The 23,432-nt window shown below is 48.1% G+C and overlaps 1 protein-coding gene across 4 annotated transcripts in view; it reads left to right on the forward strand.

The window, feature by feature from the left end:
• The window catches only part of SLC39A14 (solute carrier family 39 member 14), a 58,909-nt gene that overhangs the window by 30,110 nt on the left and 5,367 nt on the right, over positions 1 to 23,432 (forward strand). For 2 of the 4 annotated variants that reach the window (XM_045585896.1, XM_036450623.2), the window contains exons 2-8: positions 11,812 to 12,080; positions 14,135 to 14,321; positions 17,087 to 17,256; positions 20,448 to 20,570; positions 21,295 to 21,483; positions 21,604 to 21,811; positions 22,682 to 22,866. In XM_045585896.1, coding sequence (XP_045441852.1) covers positions 11,812 to 12,080; positions 14,135 to 14,321; positions 17,087 to 17,256; positions 20,448 to 20,570; positions 21,295 to 21,483; positions 21,604 to 21,811; positions 22,682 to 22,866 — 1,331 coding nt within the window. Of the gene's footprint in view, positions 1 to 11,811; positions 12,081 to 14,134; positions 14,322 to 15,092; positions 15,263 to 17,086; positions 17,257 to 20,447; positions 20,571 to 21,294; positions 21,484 to 21,603; positions 21,812 to 22,681; positions 22,867 to 23,432 lie in introns of all 4 variants that reach the window. The other 2 variants (XM_036450624.2, XM_036450625.2) reach the window with 2 other exon arrangements.

Here is a 23,432-nt window from a genome sequence, read left to right on the forward strand (position 1 = left end):
TGCACCGATGCTTGTATACTGGGAATATATATCTACAAATAATTATTTGTAGAACACTTGGCAGTTTTTGTTTTTAACTGGATTAGTTACTGCTTTTCCCATGTCTAGGTTTTGCGCCATATTTAGAAAATTCTCCCTAGCTCCTTGATTATAAAAATAACCAACCATGTTTTTTTATAATGCCATGCCCACCACCCATTGGGACACATCAGTGACTTGACAGAAAAAATAATAATAATAATAACCAAAACACTCCAGAATTTCACCACACAGAAATATCACGAATATTGGTGGACAGTACTGCAGATGATCTCCCAGGCATACTTACAGACAGACATAGAAAGGTAGATACAAAATCCACAGCAAAATGAAAGGAATTAAGCTTTAAAGAAGCGTGTTTTGCCGAAACCAGTTTGGCTCAGCGGTAGAGCGTTGGTCTGCAGACTGAAGGGTCCCGGGTTCGATTCCGGTCAAGGGCATGTACATTGGTTGCGGGCACATCCCGGGTGGGGGGTGTGCAAGAGGCAGCTGGTCGATGTTTCTCTCTCATCGACGTTTCTAGCTCTATCTCTCTCCCTTCCTCTCTGTAAAAATCAATAAAATATATTTTTTTTAAAAAGAAAAAAAAAAAAAAGAAGCGTGTTTTTCATAAAAGGTTATTTCCTCAAAGACCCCACTAAGGTTAAGAAAGAAAGGGAAAAGAAGACCTTGTGCCATGGCCAGCGTGGCTTAGTGGGTTGAGCATCGTCCTGCTCACTGAGGGGTCATTGGTTTGAGTCCTGGTTGGGGTAATGCCCTGATTGCAGGCTCGGTCCCAGTAGGGGGCATGAAGCAGCTTTTCTGTGTTTCTCTCCCTCTCCTTCCTCTCTCTCTAAAATAAGTAAAAATAAATTTAAGAAAAATAAGACCTTGTGAGTCATCGCTATAATTACTTGTTTCCATTTTAAACACTGTTGATTGACTCTTTGCCATGAAAAATGAATACATTCCCATTTTCACATTTTTCCTCATTTCCTTTCTTCCCAGCTCTTGTTTTTATTATGTTATTAAATTGTCCACTTTTATAATATTTAGGTTCTTTTCTATAACCATAATCCCCATAGTTGTTTTTAAAAATTTGTTTAGGATACGTTTTTATTGATTCTAGAGAGAGAAGAAGGGAGAGGGAGAGGGGGAGGAGAACATGGGTGTGAGAGAGTACCGTATTTTTCGGACCATAAGACGCACTTTTTTCCCCCCAGAAGTGGGGGGAAAAAGTCCCTGCATCTTATGGTCCAAATATAGCCTACACATATACTTTTTAAAAAAAGTTTTTTTACTTGCCGGGCTCTGTGTGGTCTCTGTGTGCTTGCCCGGCTCTAAAATGGTTCTAAATGCTGCTGTTTACTTTACAGGGTTGATTACATGTGTTTATGACTGTGATGTTGGGTTTTAATGCACATAAAATATTTTAGGACACTATTTGTTTCAGAATCTTTTTTTCTTCATTTCCCTTCTCTAAAAACTGGTGCGTCTTATGGTCCGGAGCGTCTTATGGTCCGAAAAATACGGTAACTTTCACACACCCTAACTGGAGAGTGAGCCCCCAACCTGGGCATGTGCTGCAGCGGGGAAGCGAACCATCGACCTTATGGTCCATGGGACACCGCTCAACCATCTGAGCCACACCAGCCAGCGCCCCCATAGTTTTTTAAAAATTATTTCTTATTTAAAGGGTTTATTGCTTATTATCAGTCATCTTACCGTGGTTTCTGCATTCCTGGGCTCCTTTTAAAAAAATGTATTACTTAGCTGCATTTCATGTTGGTGGAGAATAATATCCATGGGTCATATTTTCTTTTCTCTTGGAATTGTGTGAACATTGTTGCATTTCCTTGTTATATTCACGGTGCTATGAGGAAGACGAGGGCAGCCTGCATTTTCTGCCACTTAAATTAAGTTTGGTACGTTTAACAATTTTTGTAATAAAATATTTTGGTGCATAAAAATGATTCCTCTGGATGCCTGGAAAGGTCTCTTATAGTTCAGTAGCTTAACTGAACTGTCTGTGTGTTAAGCATTCTGTCTGCATCACATTTTTGTGGAATACAGTGTATTATTTAAATCTTCAGATTCTATTTATTAATTTGTTTTCTTTTCATTTCAGGGAAATCTTGTATTTATCCTGAAATGTGCCCTCTATTTCATTCTCAGGTTCTCTATTTCAAGAACACCATTAGCTATCCCTATGCTGATCTTCTTGTTACAGTCATATGCCCCATAGCGACATCACGGTCAGTGCATGACTGCGTGTATGACACTTCCTTAAGATTATAAGCTGAAGCCGAGACCGGTTTGGCTCAATGGATAGAGCGTCGGCTTGAGGACTGAAGGGACCTGGATTCGATGTACCTTGGTTGCGGGCATATCCCCAGTAGGGGTTGTGCAAGAGGCAGCTGATCGATGACTCTCTCTCATCGATGTTTCTAACTCTCTCTCTCCCTTCCTCTCTGTACAAAATCAATAAAAAATATATATTTAAAAAAAAGAAAAAGATTATAAGCTGAAAAAATTCCCATCGTAGCCATTGTGTCGTTGTAGTGCAATTGTGTACAGTGTTCAGTACAATAAATAGCATGCTGTACGGTTTGCAGCCTAGGAGCCGTAGGGGAAGAGAATTTGTCTCTTTGGCACAGGGTTGTTTGAGGCTGGTTAATTTTAAGGAACAGCACGCATGTGAAAGGCTCTGAAACCAAGCAGAAGTCATCCTTGTAAGGGAACCCTTCGTGTGTAAGGGTGTTTCCCTCGCTGTACCCGGAAGAGGAGGATGACCTTATCTCCTGAAACTCTTATCAGCGCAGAAGGCCGTGACCGGCCTCTGCTTCGCCACCTTAACAACCTGGTTTACGCTGCTTTGCCTGCCAACTGCCAAAGCTGACTCCCTCCACCCCCAACACCTTTTTTATTTTTTATTTATTTGAATGAGAGAGAGAGACATCAATTTGTTGTTCCACTTAATTATGCGTTCATTGGTGGTTTCTTGTATGTACCCTCCCTGGGGAGCCAACCTGCAACCTTGGCGTATTGGGATGATGCTCTAACCAGCTGAGCTACCCCGCCAGGGCTCCAGCATCTTCTTTTGTCTTCACCAGAAGATGGTATTTAAGGTGGTGGCTTCCGCTCTTTGGGTGAGTTACTCAGTTCTCCTGGTCTCTCCCATGTGTGGAGCAGGTACCTGTGTTATTAAACTTGCATTTGTTTTCCTTCCGCTAATAAACTATAATTTATTATAGCCATGTCTCAGCCAAGAACTCAGAAGGTCAAGGGAAACTTATTTTTCCTTCCCCGCAGAGCAATAGCCTGTACCGTGGTCTGCAAACTGCGGCTCGTGAGCCACATGCAGCTCTTTGACCCCTTGAGTGTGGCTCGTCCACAAAATACCACGGCCTGGGCGAGTCTATTTTGAAGAAGTGGTGTTAGAAAAAGTTTAAGTTTAAAAAATTTGAGCCTCAAAAGAAATTTCAATCGCTGTACTGTTGATATTTGGCTCTGTTGACTGAGTTTGCTGACTGCTGGCCTAGACCATATAAGTTTGTGTAAGTACATTCTGTGACGTTCACAGCGACGAAATTGCCCAATGACACATTTCTTAGAATGTGTGTCTGTCGTTACACGGTGCAGGACTGTATTTGTTTTAATTTGTCTTAAACTTCTGCATCCACTGTGATGCTCTCAACCTTCCTCTGTTGGTATTTGTCTTGCACATTGTCCTGTTCTTTATAATTTATTTATTCTTCGGTGCTGTTGTTTTGTTCTTGGTAAGCCTGCACCCCCTTTTATCTCCTGTGTGAGCTGTGTGTTGCATCACGCTCTGATGAAGTTACTCTGCACCGAGGCAGTCTGGGGGGTTCCGCCGTACGTGCAGTCAACGTCTCTGTCTTCTGCACGGTTGGCCTGCCATTTCTTCTCATGTTCATGTTCATGCTCGTGCTCGCCGGCTCTGCTGCTTCTAAAATAAGACACGGCTTTCTTCCCAGCACGTTGAGGTAGATTTGACTCCATCCCCACCACGGCAGTGCTGAGAGCTGGGTGTGTGTGACCTGTTTGAAGCCTGGATGGACGAGGACTGTGGGTCTGAGGAGGGGAGATGGAGTGTCTTCTGGGATTTTGGTAACAGCCCCAGGGGTGTGGCTCAGCTCCCTTATTCAGGAGGCGTGTTCATGTCTCCTGGCGGGGGAGGAGTACTCACTTTCCTCTCAGTTCATTCAGTGTGTGCCTCAGAGCCCTGCTTTCCCTCAGAGTCAGCCCATGGTTCTTTGAATTTCACCTGTTTGGTGTTTTCCCCAGCACTCCCTGTATTGGGGGGGATTGGCAATTTCCTCCCCCTCTGCCCCAATTGGGGAGAAGTTAGAATTCTCCTGGTCTGCTGTCATCACCATGGCTTTCAGGCCTGGGCCTGGGCCAGGCAGCTAGGAGATGAGCCGTGTGGATGCCTCCACATTCCTTTCCATCCCCATGGTGTTGAAGTTATTATATCAGAATTTGCCGATCTCCTTTTTTGGCTGCTCTTGGTGACTTTGTTTTTCTTGCTTGCTTTTCATACTTTTTTTTTTTTTTAACTCAAATGTTATCAGGGGAAGGAAATTTTTGATGCCATTTCAATTCTCCATCTTAACTCAGAAACCTTTATTTTTATATATAGTGTTTCAACATTCTTTAACTTCCTTACCACTCATAAAGCTAAGGGTTTGTTTTCTTCTTCCAAAATGAGGAAACAAACCTGGTGAGGTCAGTGAGTGGCTTGGAGTCGCTGCAAACTGGACTTCGCACACCAAGCCCGTGGTCCTTTGTTGCCGAAGTTGGTGCTGCCCTGGTCAGTGTCACCCACTGAGCCGAGCGAGGTGCATGCTGGGTTTTTGATTCCTCAGGACCTCCACCTCCACCCGAGGCCTGGCTGTGTCTGTTGCCTGCAGGGAGCAGAGATTTTTGATGTCTCCCCAGGGAGGCTCAGGAATGTTGTCCCTGGACTCACTCAGAGCCACCTGCCTTTGGGAATGTCCATTGGGCACTTGGAGATAGTCCTGTTAGGTTGACAATTCCCAGCCTTCTAACGGGGCGGGGTGGGACTGTAGAAAGACCAGTCTACTTGAAGGTCTGCAGAGATGAGCTGTTGGTGGGAGAGAACCCAGAGGGGTAGAAGCTGCCTTGTAATAGTTGGTTGTGTTGTTGATGCTCCCAATAATATAATATATTATATTATATTATGTTATGTTATGTTATGTTATGTTATATTATATATTATTGATTTCAGAGAGGAAAGGGGAGAGAGAGAGAAACATCAATGATGAGAGAATCATTGGTCAGCTGCCTCCTGCTTGCCCCCTACTAGAGATTCCATGTGCCCTGACCAGGAATCAACCGTGACCTCCTGGTTCATAGGTTGACACTCAACCACTGAGCCACGCCGGCGGGGTAACTAGACACCTCTTTTTATGTTCTTGGGACTTCAGGTAGGGATGAAGACAGCTGAGGGGAAGCTCAGGGTGATTCCCTGAGGCCAGTGAGAAGTGGGAACATCACTCATATCACTACAGCGTCCCCTTACTCCCACACGCTCACTACAGCCCCTCATCCCCCCCATCCAGCCCCAGAGTCATTACTTGGCGTAGCAGCCAACCTTTTCTCAATTTTATATAAAGTGCTACGAAAAGACCCAGTTCAGACTGCCCTTGCATGGATTGCCAGCCAGCCGCCTGAGGCCACAGCTGCAGAGCTCCAGCTTTTAATGTATTGTGCTCCCACTAGCCCACACTCTGAGGGGGCACCAGCTCAACATAATTGGGTAGGATTTCAAACACACGTCTTACCCGCTTTCTGTGGTTTACCAGTTGGCCTTGGACACAGTTATGCCTTAGCCAAGTTTGCCTCTGGAGCATTAGAAAAAAAAAAAAATTTTTTTTAAACACATTTTTATTGATTTCAGAGAGGAGGAATAGGCAGAGAGAGAAATATCAATGATGAGAGAGAATCATTGATCAGCTGCTTCCTGCACTCTCCCTACTGGGGATCAAACCCTCAACCCCAGCATGTGCCCTGACAGGGAATGGAATATGACCTCCTGGTTCATAGGTCGATGCTCAACCATTGAACTACACCAGCTAGGCTGTCTCTGGAGCATTTGATCTTACCTTCCGCATGTCATTCCTGGCCCCAGAGGAATCTGAGAGTGAGAAGAGTGGGTTAGCTAGTCAGCTGGTGGTCAGGGGAGGGAGTGGATGTTTTGAGGCCTAGCTGTTCCCAGGCTCCTTAGGTCTCTACTGCCTGTTCCACTCACATCAGTGTCCACCCTCTGGACCAAGCATCATGGCATGTCACTCCTCTGTCACCCCAAAGAGAGTAAATGTGTGTTCCCCTCTGAGAGGGGAGGTGGGCATAGGAAGCATGTAGCACGGTGAACCCAGCAGTCAGGAGTGTCCACTGGACAGAGTACGGCTTATAAGATGAGACATTTCTGGACCAAGTGAAGGTGACAGGCAGGTGCAGTTCTGATTTAGGAGCCTCCAAGATGGTAAGGAACCTCTGAAGTTCCCCAGAGGGTCCGGCTTTCTCATAGGTCTTTCAGAGAGAGATTCATAGGTCTTTCATTCCCCCCATTTCCCCCAAGGATTGGGTCTGGCACCTTGAAGATAGAGCTAAGGCACTAAAATAATTGACTTCTTTGAACCCAAGCCAAGCAAACAAAGGAGCGGAGAGACTGCAGCTTCTCTTTAGTGGGTGAGTCTGGTCTCCTGAGCCAATGGCACCTCAAGCCTTTGTCTCTCCAGCTTCCTTCGATGCCCGGTCCCACATGCTCTTCTTCCACTCCTGGAAGGTGTCCCTGAGGGCAGTGGGCGCAGCTCCTTGGGGGGACTGCAGCAGCCCACCGGCCCACCCATTTCCGTGGCCTTAGTAGACCCGGCTTCCTCCTGCCGCTGAGGCCACGCAGCGAGGACTTGCCCTACTGCACCATCCAGCTATTCCAAGAGCTGTATGTATGTTTGGCCTTCTCTTCTTTCTTTTTAGAAACTTATTTTCCAAGAATAACTTGTAGGTAAAGGGAAGGAAAACCTGCATTGGAGCAGGAAGCTCCTCTTCTCGTGTCTGCCAAAAGTTCAGGGTCACTTGGCTTGGAAGCGTCTTGAACAAATCCCAGGTCAGTGGACCAGGACTTCTTACTGGCGTCCCATGGTTATTAGACTCTGGGGGGTGGGCTGCATCAGAGTGTTGGCCGGGCAGGAAGGCTCTGCTTGCTGAATCTACCCATCCGCTCCAGGCTGCCATGCCCACTGGGTCAGTGAAGAACCAATACTTAATAACTGGTGACCTTGACCTGAATACCAATCCAGGGAGAGCTAAAATTCATACTTGAAGAGATCTTTATATTTGTTTTTATTTCTGATGTTTTGGAGTTGCTACAGATAAATTTGAGAAATCCAGCTGAAGTAGAACGGTTGTTTTTGTTGAAGTGGTTCTATAGAAGGAGCCCTAAAATACAGGCCAGCTGCTGAGGCGTATCCGGGGTTCCTCTACACCGGTGCTGGCTGGGCTGAGAGGAACTGGGGCCCATCTGCCCAGAGGATGCAGGATTGTGTGGGTCTTCATGGGAATCAGAGTGTGTATTTTTGTGTCTCTACCCAGCAGGGACAGTGGTTAAGAGTGCCTTGGCTTTAGTGTCATTCAGACCTGGCTTCCTTTCATGAAAAATTTAGTTTCTGGCTTCGCTGCTCTATTTGCTGGCCATGGATCACATTTCCTAATCTCTGAACCCGTCTCCTCGTTTAGTAGATGGGCTAAGTGTCCTGATTCTCTTACAGGAATCATGACTGTCAGTGCAGAGCAAGGTGCACAGGGGCAGCACTAGCTGCCCCTCTGCCTCTCCTTCCTAGTCCACGCAGCTCTTTGTTTTGACAGTCCAACTCGACCCTTAGACAGAGAACAGTGTGCTCAGGCGGAGAACAGTTTTCTTTGTACAATGGGGTTTAGCCATTTTCAGCTAAGAGCCACCCTGCACTATAATTTAACTTTTGGTTCTTGGTGGAGATTTGAGAGTTGTCTCAAAGTAACACTTTTACCTAATCCATTCCTTTGTGGGACTCAAAGTATCCTATCTAATAAAGAGGGAATATGCTAATTGATCCTCACACTGTTGCAAAGATGCAGTGCCCATAGCCAATAAGGAGTAGATATGCCAATTGATTGGCCCACCCTCAAAGATGGCAGCGCCTGCAGCCAATAAGGAGGGAATATGCTAATTGACTGCCACGTCCTCAAAGATGGCAGCACCCACATGCACAAGATGGTTACATCCAGTCCCCTCAGCCTTGCTGCCTACCTGCCTCCAGAGCCCCCCAGTTCCCTCAGCCCCCAGCTGCCCAGGGCCGGCCCAAGGAGCAGGCAGGCCTTGGATGGTGGCTGCCCAGCCACCCAGGGTTGCCCGAGGCTCAGGTAACCAGGGCCGGCTGAGGCTTGTGCTGCCAGCAGTGGCAGCAGCAGAAGTGTGATGGGGCAACACCTTCCCCAGATTGTCAGGTTGCCTCCCATCCCTGAGGGCTCCTGGGCTGTGAGAGGGGGCAGGCCAGGCTGAGGGACCCCCTCCGGTGCCTGAATTTTCATGCACTGGGCCTCTAGTATTCCATAAAGAGTGATGCTTTGTGACCTCAGATTCTGTGTATACCCCATACTGCCTGGAATGTCCCAGATGTGCTTGCAGTCAGGGACTTGTGTGATGTGTAGGCCACAGGCCTGGAATAAATAAAGTCAGTCAAAGGAATATTTCTGTTAGCAGCTCCTTATCTGGGCTGAGGAGTCAAAATAGAGGACCTCTGCTAATTATAAGTCGTAAAATAATAGCCACACTTTATTGACTGCTTTCTAAAGCCCATGCACTCAGTAGACTTATCTTAGTTCATGGCAGTAAATCTTCACAGTAATCCGGTGAGTGCTACCAAATTTATAGATGAGAAAATCAAAGTGTGGAGAGAAGCCAAAGTCACTTGGCCAAGGTCACTTTGGGTAAGCAGTATTGCGGGAATTCAAGCTGGGTCTTTCTGACACCAAAGGCCATCGCTGGTCTGGGTGTTGATGCTGGTTAATACCTCACCGGAGATCACACAGCCGGTAAGGGGCAGATCCGGGATGCAAACAGGCCTGCTCTGAGCTATAGCAGGCGGCCGGAACGGCACTAGGTGTCTGACCCGGGGGTCAGACCAGACTTTGGTTCTGCAACCTTAGTGCTTGGGTTCTGGCTAGGAAAGAATTCAGAGCAAGACCCAAACTGTAAGAGAATATTTATTTATAAAATCACAGAGGTAGAAAAAGTAATTCCTAGAAGAAAAGGGCTTGGGAAACAAGTTATAGTGATAAAAGAAGAGCCCTGTGAGCTTGGGAGTGAGGAAGTTTAGGAGGGGGAAGTTGAAGGGGAAGGGAGTGCCCTGGGTCCTCCATTAAGGGTTTTACGGTGGAGATTTTGGGGGCGGTCCCAGGGGAAGATTTCAATAGCACATTCAGCAGTGTTCCAGGTGTGTGCTTTCAGGGTTGGGGTCTCCACTGATTGGCGGGCACCAGGGCAGGGGTCATTATCCAATGCAGCTGGTCCTGGGGACAGCTGTGGCTGGTTCAGTTGCTTCTCTGGGCCTGGAGCTGAAATATGACTGAGGCCTAGATGTTATCTCCAGGGAGGAAAGGTCCAGGGGTCCAGACCGCGTGGCCAGCAGTATGCCCGGGGAAGAAAGATCACCCAAGGGGCAGGTCCCACCCTACAATGGGTTGTCCCTTGCTAAGCGCCTGGGGGGTTTCCGTCCTGGTGGCCTTCTGTACCTGGCCCATCATCCTTGCTCTGCTCATGTCTGTCTAACTGCCCACCACAGAACCACACTGCTCTGTCGCAAGCAGAGGCTGGAGGTGGAGTGACCGTCAGCGAGGCCTCATGGTTAGGGAGGTGTGGAAACAACTGCAGTGACCGGGTCCTGGGTCTGGATTAAATAGGAGGCTCCTTTTCTCTTCCTGATATTTATTTCTCTAATTAAATTATAACTGTACTAAGGGAAATGACTTAACAAATGAAAAGTCGTTTGTCCTACTGTCTTAAAGCTTTCATTTTTCTTTGTTCCTTCTCAGTTATTTTTAAAAAAATATATTTTTTTTTATTGATTTTTTTTTTTTTTTTTTTTTTTTTTTTTACAGAGAGGAAGGAAGAGGGATAGAGAGTTAGAAACATTGATGAGAGAGAAACATTGATCAGCTGCTTCCTGCACACCCCCCACTGGGGATGTGCCTGAACCCAAGATATGTGCCTTGGGACCTTTCAGTCCACAGGTCAATGCTCTATCCTCTGAGCCAAACCGGTTTTAGCCCTTCTCAATTCTAAACTGTTACGTAATTGTTCTTCTTAATGTTAAATTTTACCCTAATACGTCTTTCTGCCTGTAGCCTTTTATTTTCTTTCTTTTCTTTTCTTTTTTTATATTTTTATTGATTTTAGAGAGGAAGGGAGAGGGAGACAGAGATAGAAACATCAATGATGAGAGAGAATCATTGATTGGCTGCCTCCTGCACGTCCCCTATTGGGGATCGAGCCCATAACCCAGGCATGTGCCCTTGGCCAGAATCGAACCTGGTACCCTTCAGTCTGCAGGCCAATGCTCTATCCACTGAGCCAAACAGGCTAGGGCTGCCTGTAGCTTTTTTGTTTTGGAATTGCTTCTGTGACTGTAAATTCTAGAAGTAGAATTACAGAGTCAGAGGACTTAAATACTTCTATTATGATAGCTTTTCAAGCGTTACATTATTTACATAGCCACTAGCCGCATCTTCTTTGGTTGTTCAATCTCACTAACATTTGGTTTAGATTATTTAGGGGGGGGGAAATCTGTGTTGCTATTTTTTAAAATTTTTTTTAAATTTTATTATTTTAAAAAATATATATTTTATTGATTTTACACAGAGAGGAGTTGAGAGGGATAGAGAGTTAGAAATGTCGATGAGAGAGAAACATCAACCAGTTGCCTCTTGCACACCCCCTACTGGGGATGTGCCCGCAACCAAGGTACATGCCCTTGACCGGAATCGAACCCGGAACCTTTCAGTCCACAGGCCGACTCTCTATCCACTGAGCCAAACCGATCTTGGCTATGTTGCTATTTTAATAAGTAGCAGTAGCATTATCTATTTTTTCCATTTGTACTCTTCACAAACCAGAGGGACTGCATATTTTCCATGCTTGTCCCCTAATTTAGGTAGGATAGAAATAAACCTTTGTCATATTTGATGGCATGTATTTTTCTCAGTCTTTTTTCTTTCTTTCCTATTTTGCTTGTTTTAATTTTTTAGGTATTTGTTTTGGAGAATTTCAAACATATACAAAAGTAGACTGAGTAGTATAATGAATTGGCATCTGCACATCACTTAGGTTTAGCAATGACCAACTCATGTCCCATCTTGTTTCATCTGTACTCCTATGCCAGTCCTCCTCCTTAATTATTTGGAAGCAAATCCCAGATATTATTTAATCCATGATTATTTCTGTATCTTTAAAAGATAAGGACTTTAAAATTGTATTTATTTATTTATTTATTTATTGACTCTAGAGAGGGGTACAGGAGGGAGGAACAGAAAAACATCAGTTTGTTATTCCACGTACCTATGCACTCATTGATTGATTTTGGTATGTGCCTTCACCTGGGATCCAACCCACAACCTTGGCATATCAGGATGACACTCTAACTGAGCTGCCTGGCTGGGGCTGAGAGGTAGGTTTTTTAAGCCTCACCCTCATCTGCCTTTTTGCTCTTGCAGGTTTACTTACCATCATGAAGCTGCTACACCCTCGCTGCTTCCTGCTGACCCTACTCAGCTTATGGACAGCCGCTCCGGGAACTCAAGCTGTGTCCACGGGGACACCAGCCATCAGTGCAGCCTCCTTCCTGCAGGACCTCATGCATCGCTATGGGGAGGGTGACAGCCTCACCCTGCCGCAGCTAAAGGACCTGCTCGACCACCTGTCGGTGGGAGTGGGCCCGGCCAATGTCACCCAGCCCCTTCAGGGACCGAGGAACCAGTCCACGGTAAGGTTTCCGGCTCTGCTCAGCACTCTGCTCTCGGGGCTCACAGTTCAGGCAGGCATAGGAGCTGAGCTGCTGGAGCAGGGGATTGGGGTAGGCAAACCTTGATGACACAGCAGAAGCCAGCTCTTTCCAACCCCTTGGGTTAGCAAGTCTGAATCTCCAGCTGCGCTGCCTTCCCACCTGCATGGGTGTTTGGAAGCCATTGCCAAAGGGTAGCTGGAAGTGGGGTTCTCAGCCCTCCAGATTCTGCACTGGGATCACCCCAAACTGCTGGAGCTCCCAACACAGCCAGCGTTTCCAGCAGTTTGTAGATTACTAAGCCCTTCATCCTCTCTCCTAGTTGAGCCTCGAGGCACCTCTAGGTGCAGATGGAAAACCTTTATTCTGTGGGACAGAACACTGAGCGTCCCATAGTGAAATCCTGGAGGGACCGGGACCGGGACCTCTGGCTCTGTTTTTTTTCCCCCATATCGTCTTGGCTAATCTGAATTTTGGGCTATTTGAGGCAGCCAGGTAGAAGTCAGCCAGCAGTTGCTTTCTATCTATTTTGTTTTCTATGCTAAGTGTTGTGAGAAATAGGGAAAAATTGAAACCGGACTACGAATGGGTCCAGACTGCCTTTCACCACTTGAGCCAGTTAAGCAGCCAGCATGGGAGAGCAGTAGGTCATCCACACAATCTGCTCCACCCTCCTGCCTCCATAAGCCAGCTGCTTATTATGGGTAGAAGGACAAGATTACATGGGGAAGCAGGCAAAAGGAATAAGAGTGGGTATAACGGGTACAGATCGCAGGGAAAGCAGCTGGGGTGGGGGCGGGAGTTGGGGCTTCCGGGACTCCGTTGTTCCTCTTGGCAGCAGGCTTGTTAATCTTTCCATGATGATAGGCAAGGAGAATGAGTGCCAGGTTAACTCTCAGGTCCAGGGGCATAAAACCCCAGCCAGGTCAGAATGTGCTTTCTTTAATCAGAACAAACCCTGGTTAACAGAACTTGATTAATATTTCTTACAACTATAGCTAGTCCCCACTATTCTGACTCTCCCTCCCGCCCCTAACAAAATAAGTCACGTTTAGGGGTTTATTGTCAAGATGGGGAACTCAGCCAGTGAGAACAAAGTTAGCTGATATTGAGTGAAGCATTCGATGCTGTGGATTGGACAGTCCTTCAGGGACTGTAAAATGAGACCGGGAGGAGAGTGTGCACTAGAACAGTCCCGGCAGGTTTGAGGTGAGGAGTCTGGAGCTTCGCCTCGAAGGAGAGATCAGGGGCCCCTGTGGCCGGGACACAGCACCGCGGGGGCGGGGACGTATCTGAGCTGGTGGGGAGGCTGCTGCAGGGGCCGATGCTGCCTAATCCCAGAGGCTTCCGGGCACAACAGCAGCGTCTTGGGGTCAGCGGAATCCTCGGCTTGGGAGGCCCAGAAACTCCCTTGTCCACACACCCGGAAGGCTGATTCTAGAGATAGACCCACGTAAACACAAACTCAGATAAAGACTGACATGTACGAAGTATAATTAGAAGGAAAACTGCCGTGTTTCATAGGAGCAGTGTGTGAGAACAACGCCCCTGCTGCCCCCCAAGGGTGGAAGAGTTCATGGCCAATGGATGCTGACTACTCTCTCCCCCCCCCCCCCCCCCCATAGCTCTGGAGAAGTGTCTGGAATCTGCATTGTAATAGGATAGTTCCCTGGGCTATTGTGATGTGCAGCCAGATTTGCTATCTGGTTGAATCTGTCTCAAGGTGTGCAGATAGGCTCATGTTTTCTAGAAAGCACATCCCGGTAAGAATGATGGGAATTCAGTTTCTTCCAGACCCTCTGGGCAGCCCTTACAGATGTTGTAGGTAGGGTTTGTACATGTATAAACCCGATGGCTGATCTCGAAGATAACTTACCCGTTTTTTTCTAGTTGAAGGACCACCTTGCTCCCACCCTGTAGATTAGTCTTACAGAATCAGTGATACTTGGACAGTTCTTTCTCGGAAGGCTGAGTCGGTCACTGCCTGGAGGAAGGCATGGCTGTTTCTAAGGCTCTCTGCCCCTCGTCTGTTCCAGTGCTTCAATTCCGGAGCCCTCTTTGCCGCCCACAACCTCAGCAACCAGTCTCGGATCGGGCCGAGTGAGTTCCAGGACTTCTGCCCCACCATCCTCCAGCAGTTGGACTCCAGGGCCTGCTCCTCGGAGAACCAGAAGGACGAGGAGAACGAGCAGACGGAGGAGGGGAGGCCGAGCAGCGTGGAAGGTGAGCTGGGACAGGAAGGCCTGGCCCCCGTGCCTGTCTCCACGTGGACCTCCGCTAATGAGTAGTGCTGCTTGCTCAGTGTGTGACTGGTGAGCAGCTGTCCACACCAGGAGGGGTGCGTTAGAGCGACGGTGATACTGGTGTCCTTGCATGTTGTCCGATGGGCCAGTGTGGCCAGAGCAATGGTTAGTGTTGGGCTCTTTGGACCATCCCGACTATGGATTGTGTTTTATGGCCACTTTGCCACTTTAGTTTTCATGGAACTCTAAGGGAGCCAACACCTTGGCTTTTCATTTGGCATTTCAGGCCTTACAAGGTCTGTCGTCAGACCATTCCATCCTTCTCCCGCCCCTGCCCAGGACCCCTGCTCCAGCCTCAGGGGACTCACTGTGGACTCTGAGTGCACGTGGCTCCCGCAGGCCCGGGTAGCCCTTCCAAAGGGCCGCCATGCTGGTGTGTGCTGCCCACACTGACACCCAGGATAGGCTCCCTGTGCCACGCCTCACTGTTTTCCACTATCGTTCTTAAACGCTTAGTCCTTCGTGTTTTCACCTGCCTCCATCTAAAAGGCAAACTGCTTCTGGACAGCAGCTGTGCGGTGTTTGTTTAGGGTTCTCCGCAGCACCCAGCAAGAGGCGGACTCGGCAAGTCCCTCCTGCGGGGTCGGTGCGTGTCTGTGTGCCCTGACCACAGCTGGACCCCGGGGGCCGCCCAGGCCGCAGCAGCACACTCTCAGTAATGGAGGCCCCGTCTGTTCTTGTTCCTCCACAGTGTGGGGCTTTGGTTTCCTCAGTGTCTCACTGATTAACCTGGCCTCTCTCCTGGGAGCCCTCGTCCTGCCCTGCACGGAGAAAGCGTTTTTCAGCCGCGTGCTCACTTACTTCATCGCCCTGTCCATCGGAACGCTGTTCTCTAACGCGCTCTTCCAGCTCATCCCAGAGGTGCAGTAGAATGGAGCGTGCGCGTCCTCTCTCCCTGGGCATCCGCCGAGCCTGCCCCGCCCCAATCCTGCCCCTGCCCCGTGCTCCAAGGCACCAGACAGCTGCCCCCTGACAAATCAACTTCTCCGTCATATCAAGGGACACAAATGAGTCTGACTTTGGATCTCCAGGGCCTTCTCTCACTCCTGGGGCACCCAGGGGTCCTCCGGCCCCATCAGGTGATGTCAGGTGCAAGGCTCTTAGCGTTTACTCTATCGGGAGTCTCAGCCTCCTGCCTCAGGGCCTTTCCTAAGCCCAGTTGCAGGGTGGTCTCCACCCATGTCCTTGGTGCTCTGTTCTAAGTAGAGGCCCTCACAGGGCTCAGGGGTGGCCACCAAGAGATTATCCATCTGGAATGAGGCAGAAGTAAGAGGTTACCGGCTAATAAGTAGAACTGGCCTAAAAGGTGAGCGATCCTCCTTTTTTTTTTTTTTTTAAATTAGACCAGTTTGTATCAGAGAGCCAAACATAGAACAAAGATTACAAGATAAAGGAGCAGGGGCCCTCCATCCTTCCTGCCTTGCATCTTGACTTTCTCCTGATAGGACTGACTTCCTGGTGCCCTTACTTGACTGTTTGGAAATGTTTAATTTTGTTTTTTAATTATGACCACTGAGGAGCTAAAAGAAATAAGACCCAGGTTGACGGTCTGCCCCCCTTGTCGCTCAGGCAGGGTCAGGCAGGGGAGGTGATTATGCGGGGACCTCCTTTGGGGATGGTCTTTCTTAAAGAACCTGTGTCAGGGGCCGCCCCGCCTTTCTCATTCAGAAGACTCTCAGCCAGGAGAGATGCCAAATGCGGTGCCCAGACCCTATCTGTTCCTTCTTGACAATGGGAGGAAAGTCTGGTTTAAGTTAAACCATCTCGGTTTTGTCTCAAAATTCCCATGAAGCACTTCACAGGGGAGGCCTCATCTTGGGCTATTTTTTTCAGCTCCAGAAATCAGATTTATTACTTTTTTAATAATTAAGTTTATGAAATGCCCGGTTACCTGTTGAATGGAAATAGAGTAATTGTACACGCTCCGGCCCTGTGGCTCACGGGAGGGCCTCATCCTGGCCACGCTGGAGTGTGTGACGCTGGGAAATGGTAGAGGAAATATTTGCTGTGCAGGGTGGTCTTGGAACTCTGTTCTCCACACTGGATCCCTTTCAAAGCTAAGGAAAACAAACAAACAAATAAATACATCTTGAGAAGAATCTGGAATTCACGGGCATTGGGCCTTATTCGTCTCAATTGCTTGGCCCTGCACTGGGTTGTATCTTGTGCCCTGGGTTGGTGCACGTGCCCATGCAGTATGGGTTGGGTACACAAAGCAATGTGGTGGTAGCACGGCCATCAGCCGCTCTTGTTTTCTATTAACGAGAGCCTTGGGTCCAGTGTCTGCCTGGCAGCTTCTGGGTAGACCTGCACATACCATGGCTGTATGCCCAGGTGGCAACCCCTTGTGCCAGTCACACCAGCTGGCAAGAGTGTCCTGGGCCAGCAAAGACAGTGGGGACAGGGGCCACAGAGTTCCAAGGCCATCTTGAATTCCTCTTCTTCTGAATTAATTAAAGGAAATTTCATCAGACTTGAATCACTAACAAATTTTCTATTTCTCTCTCCCTCCCTACTTGTCTCTCTGATTTTTTCCTTTTGTTGCCTTTGTTAATTTCCACCAAAACCTTCCTTGTTGCTCCCCTATCCCCTCCACCTTTCCTCCACCCTAAATGGCATTATCATGCCATGGGGTGCTTGCCCTTCTCCCTGTCCTGGGTGGGCCTGGCTCTCCCCCAATGGCAGTGTGGGGCTATGGTCTCCTCTGCGTGACCATCATCTCCCTCTGCTCCCTCCTGGGGGCCGTTGTGGTGCCCGTTATGAAGAAGACCTTTTACAAGCGGCTGCTGCTCTACTTCATAGCTCTGGCGATTGGCACCCTCTACTCCAACGCCCTCTTCCAGCTCATCCCTGAGGTATGGCGAGCCAGGGCCCCGCACCCAGGAGCACACTGTCTCCTGGGGGCAGCGGGCACCGTGGGAGGACCCTCCGGTTCCATGGAAGGCAGAGAAAGGAGGTGCTTTCCTTCAGGAAGGTGAAGCGAAGACCGGGGCAGAGCTAGGATTTAATGTGGAACAGGATTCAGAGCTGGTTCCAATCCAGCTTCCCTGTTGACAAGTTGTGTGACTCCTGGCAAGCCACTTACCCTCTGTCTTATTCCCTCACTATGTGAAATGGGCCTGATTGATGATGGCATGAGGGTCAGGTGACTTAATGTTTATCAGGTGCCTGATGCCTCGAAAGCGCTAACTGTTGGTGAAAAGGTGTAGTGCAGTTAGATCACTTACAGCTCCTGATTTATGGCTCTGGCACACAACAAACAAATATTAGGTCTAGTAATAATTAATGTCGTTTTCTAATACTTTTTTAAATCTAATTTATTTAAACAATACAACAAAATTTAATCAACAATATAGTTGCCGTTGTTTTCTACTACTTGTGCCCAACGCTCAGGAAGCATTTTAATCCCTTTGTTGTAAAATTCTTGTGATTTTGATGCAAAAAATTCGGTCAATGCATTTTTGAGGCATTCTTCATTATTAAATTTTTTTCCAAGAAGAAAGTTTTGCAAAGAACGAAACAAATGGTAATCGGAAGGGGCAATATCAGGAGAATATGCAGATTGAGGGAGAACTTCCCATTCCAACTGGCGCAGTTTTTCAGCAGTGATTCTTGCAGTATGCAGTCGTGCGTTATCATGGTGAAGAATTACGCCCTTCCGATTAATTAGCACAAGTTCTTTTTCTCTTAAAGCTTGGGCTAACCTTTCCAATTGGGCACTATACACTGCACTTGTAATGGTTTGGGTAGATGGTAAAAATTCATAATGAAGAATTCCTTTAAAATTCCACCAAACACACAACATCACTTTTTTCGCATGCAAGTCAGGTTTTGGCGTGGGCTGCGGAGCCTCATTTTTGTCCAACCATTGAGGCCGCCTTTTCAAATTAACATACAGCCCCCATTCTTCATCTCCGGTAACAATTTGCTCTAAAAACGGCAAACGGTTTTGACGAGAGAGGAGCGAACTGCAAATTGTGACTCTTTGATTATGGTTGTTGTCGGTCAACTCATGAGGAACCCATTTTCCAAACTTTTGGACTTTGCCAAGTGCACGCAATTGATTGGAAATTGTTTTTTGTGAACAATTTAAAGTTGTCGCAAGCTCTTGTTGGGTAATTTGAGGATTTTGCACCAAAAGAGCTTGAAGAGCTTCTTGATCAAAATTGGACACACGGCCTCGACCACTCTTGTCATCTAACGAAAAATTTCCCTTGCGAAATTTCTCAAACCAACGCTGGCATTTTCTGGCGCTAACTGCATCTTGACCAAGAGCACTACAGATGTGTTTTGCAGCCTCACTTGCTTTTCTTCCTAATTGGAACTCGTAAAGCATGCAGTGCCGAATATGCTCTTCATCCACCATCTTCTTAGCCCTAGTTTTGCAACAAAAACCAAAGCAAACACAAACTTTTTCAAGCAAAACTTGTTAATTGCACTTCACACGTTCTGTAGATACCACGTGTTTGAAGGTTATGTCAATACAAGTCAACGCCAAGCAAGATTTTAAACGAATTTTTAAAAACGACATTAATTATTACTAGACCCGATATTCAACAGAATCCATAGGTCACGATAAAAAGATCTGTCCTCCGTAGGGCGTTCTGAGGCAAAGGTAGTCATCCGAATAGAAAGTCTGGTGCCACATGGGCCCGGGTTAGTGAGAAAACCCTCCCCGAGGAGCAGGGAGCTCAGACTCGGAGGGTTTGGCAGCGGCCCCGGAGAAGCTTCGTCTGGCTGGAAGTCATTGGCAGCAGACCCGCTGCTGACGGCAGCACAGGCGTTCACCCCAGGTGGTCTGACAGGCCTGGGCAGGGAAGGGGAGCACAGAGATGCCGCCACATGCTTCTCCTAACGTTTTGTTTTCCGAGATGTGGTTCTGTGTTTTCTCAGTTGATCCTGAGAGAAACTTCTGGAATATCTAGAGAACGAGTAATGTCTTACTCGTTTACCAGCTGAGGAATCCGACCCGGACTGAGCCCCTATCCCAGAAGCCAGGCTCGCGGCTCCTGGAGCCGTGCTCTGCCCTCTGCCAGCGCCCTGGCTTCCGTGGGGAACGTTGTTGCCTCTTTTTACCCCACTTTCCCTAAGATGATTTAACTGTCCTGGAAAGTTGATCCAAATGTGTTCTTTCTACTCTAGAATTGGACCTTGATGTCACTTAGAAAGCTAATAACTGGGTAGAGATTGCATTTTGTCCCTTAAAAGCAGAAAGGAAAAACAGCTACCGTGTAGGCAGCCCAGAGTTCCTGGTTCTTACGATCACTTTTATCTTGGACCCATTCATGAAAAGGCTGCAGTTTATTCTCTTCATGAGAAGGAGGGCATTTATTCCCTTAAAGGGGCAGCTACCTGTCAAAACTGAGGAGCAGGTCACCCGTCTCTTTCCCAAGGCCCCACTGCCAGGGGCATCCTTGAGAAAGGAATTATCTTGATTTCTACTCCGGTCTACTCCCCAATGGATTCCACCCCCCCAAAATAAGTATAGTTTCCAGAAAGGACTCAAAACAGAACCCCAAAATTGACACAGTCTGCTTTCTCGGCCTTGTGGTCGCTGGGAGGTCTGTGGTCGGGAAGCTGCCGCAATCCTTGCTATTTGACTGGGGAGTGGATGTCCCATTTTAGAAACTGTAATTACACCACCTCCCGTTGTGTCTACGGGCAGGTCACGCAGGGACATGGAGTAGCGGGGAAAGTGAACACCATCGTCTTCTCTTTAAATATGGGATTTGCAGGCAGAGTCTAGCAAACGGAGAAATGGGGTAAGAGCCCTCATTAAAAGCAGAAAACTCTCCAGGCTGTTCTGCCTGACAGCACTATTCTGAAGACGATCTGTCTTTTGCATCAGAAAGTAAGCTAGAGAGAACCGAGGAGGGACAGTCGGGAACCATGAGTTAGCTTCCGCTGCAGAGGGATGGACGGACGGATGCCAGCTGTCCCATTGCGCTTGTCTCCCTCCACTCAACCAGGGAGAAGGTGAGAGATGAGAGGGGACCCTGGAGAGTGCTTCTTTTCTTAAACTTATTTTCTTCATTTGGGTCCACAGGCCTTTGGTTTCGACCCTCTGAAGGATCATTACGTCTCCAAGTCTGCAGTGGTGTTTGGGGGTTTCTACCTTTTCTTTTTCACAGAGAAGATCTTGAAAATGCTCCTTAAGCAGAAAAATGAGGTGAGGCCCGGTTGTTGGTCAAAGAGGTGCTCCCGGGGCAAGCACCTGCCTCCGAAATGCTGCGTGTCGCGGTGGCGGGTCCTCAGCACCCCTGCAGCGGCCTGGGGTGGGAGGGGCAGCAGAGTTCACAAGTTTAATGAGTGGACGCCCCGTTTCGCCACATGGGGTTAATAGCAGGTGGCACAGGCAGACCAGAAACCAGATCTGGCCTGTGTGCCTTTTACTAGGCAGTAGTTTATTCCCTCTGCTTTATGCTAAATTATTTCTTTCACGTGCTTTTATACCTTTAGGAGACAAAGGAGGGGCTGGAAATGAGCATGCACTGTGTATGAAAAATGACCCCAAAGAAATAATGCGGATTATTACAGTATAGATCCAGAAAGACGCCTTCAGTGCCTGCTATGTAGTTAATCCCCACATAGTTGCTGAATTGAATAAAATTAGCCGTTGCAGAGGAGAAGCTCTAAGATTTTGAGCAGAGCTGCCTCTCTGGAATGAGTGGGCCCTGCAGTCACTGCTTTGGTATCTGTCCTGTGCCAGGCCCTTGCATTCACCGTGGTTCAGCTCTAACACGCTGGGTTCCTGTGGGTGTCGCCTGCTTGTGATTGTTCTGGTGGTGGGAACGGGGTTTTCCCAGTGCCCAGAGCGCTGACTCAGAGCAGGTCGCAGGAAGCTTTAAGGTCTTGGCGAGTGTTGTGCTCACCACTCCTTGTGGTCCCTCCAGCATCATCATGGACACAGCCACTATGCCTCCGAGGCGCTTCCCTCTAAGAAGGACCAGGAGGAGGGGGTGACGGAAAAGCTGCAGAACGGGGACCTGGACCACATGATTCCTCAGCACTGCAGCAGCGAGCTGGACGGCAAGGTGCCCGTGGTGGACCAGAAGGTCATCGTGGGCTCGCTGTCCGTCCAGGTCGGTGGGTCAGCGCGGGGCGGGGGCCCGTGAGGGATGACGGCCGTGGTGATTCAGGCCTACCCTGAAGGTCCACCGTCCGCCCTGACCTGGGCGCCGTGGGGCCCGGCTTTCTCGTAGGACCTGCAAGCTTCCCAGAGTGCCTGCTACTGGCTGAAAGGCATTCGCTACTCCGATATTGGCACCCTGGCCTGGATGATCACCCTGAGCGATGGCCTCCACAATTTCATCGACGGCCTGGCCATCGGGGCCTCCTTCACTGTGTCCGTTTTCCAAGGCATCAGCACCTCGGTGGCCATTCTCTGTGAGGAGTTCCCACACGAGCTGGGTGAGTGCATAGGCCCTCAGCCCCGTTCCACGTGGCTGCCTCGTGATTGGCACGAGCACCCTTCTTACCGCTGACTCCTCCCCAACTTCTAAACACTTGTTATAATTGACTAATACATTCTTCATGCGAGGGGAAAATCTAACCACCGATTCTGAACAGTTGAGTTAATAGTTACTGTGGCTCAGTTTCCTCCCCTATACGTCAGGGTAGGTAACAGTGCCTGCCTTAGATTTATCACGAAGGTAGCAGGGAAAGTAGTGAAAGGGACTTTCTTCACGCCGTACCCTATTCTAAGTGCTTGGTGTGAGTTATTTGTTACATCCTGTTAATCTTCCCGAGACTGAGATGCGCATTAGAAGTCTGGAGTTGGAAGAAGGTAGATGAGCTGGGAGTTTTGTGGAGGCCCTTTTGTTTTATCGGAGGGAGTGTAAAAAGTCTGGACTTTGGAGGCTCAGAGACTCAAGGTCAAGTCCTGGTGTTGCCACTTATTGGCTTGTGACCGTGGGAAAATTACTCAACTTCCCTCAGTCTCACTTTTGTTTCCTGAAAATACCATTCATTGTGGTTCTGAATAGGGAAGCTCCTCTGTTTCGCCATCAATCAGGAGAGAAATGAGGCTGTTGCTTGTTGGTTGTCTGTTTTGCATTGTTTTCAGCCTCTTGTCTGAGATCTCGTACATGGCCAGCTTTGCAAACAGTGGTAATTCCTGGACACGAAGGGGGAGGTGCCTCCCTCTTGTCCCTGTAATCTCATGTCTGGGGCTGTCTTGATTTCCACGCAGACTTGACCCACACTTTAAGCAGTCTGTGCTCATCGTGCTCTCACCTCCTGGAGTGACTCCGCACTCTCGCCCCTGTCCTCCCTCCCTAGGAGACTTCGTCATCCTGCTCAACGCTGGCATGAGCCTCCAGCAGGCGCTCTTCTTCAACTTCCTTTCTGCCTGCTGCTGTTACGTGGGCATGGCCTTCGGCATCCTGGCCGGCAGCCACTTCTCTGCCAACTGGATCTTCGCACTGGCCGGAGGAATGTTCTTGTATATCTCTCTGGCTGATATGGTAAGTCCTGCATAGTTTATATGAGAAAATCACAAAAGCTGGACTGGGTTATTGAAGCCATTGGGTGGGAGGACAGCTAAGGAGACATTAGTTAGGAGTTTCTTATGACAGCTTTATATAAGGAAGAATTATTCTCCTACCACACAGTTCACCCACTTCAAGTGTACAGTTCAATGTTTTTAAAGGGATTTAAGATTTTAAATAACAAAGAGCTTGTTTCCATTAACATATGTCCTTAAAGAAAATGATTACTGCTTTAATCGGTTTGACTCAGTGGATAGAGCATCGGCCTGCAGACTTAAGGGTCTTGAGTTCGAGTCTGGTCAGGGGCATGTACTTTGGTTGCAGGCTTGATCCTCAGTGGGGGCCTTGCAGGAAGCAGCTGATCTGTGTTTCTCTCTCATCCGTGTTTCTAACTATCACTTTCCCTTCCTCTCTGTAAAATATCCATAAAAACATAATTTTTTAAAAAAAAGAAAGAAAATGATTACTAAACTCAGCTCCAGGGTCCTTCCCTAAAAATGGGAATATTATAGGATAGATACATATAGGTCAATGGAAAGCAT

Source organism: Pipistrellus kuhlii, unplaced genomic scaffold (genome assembly GCF_014108245.1).
Source record: "Pipistrellus kuhlii isolate mPipKuh1 unplaced genomic scaffold, mPipKuh1.p scaffold_m20_p_21, whole genome shotgun sequence".
NCBI lineage: Eukaryota > Metazoa > Chordata > Mammalia > Chiroptera > Vespertilionidae > Pipistrellus > Pipistrellus kuhlii.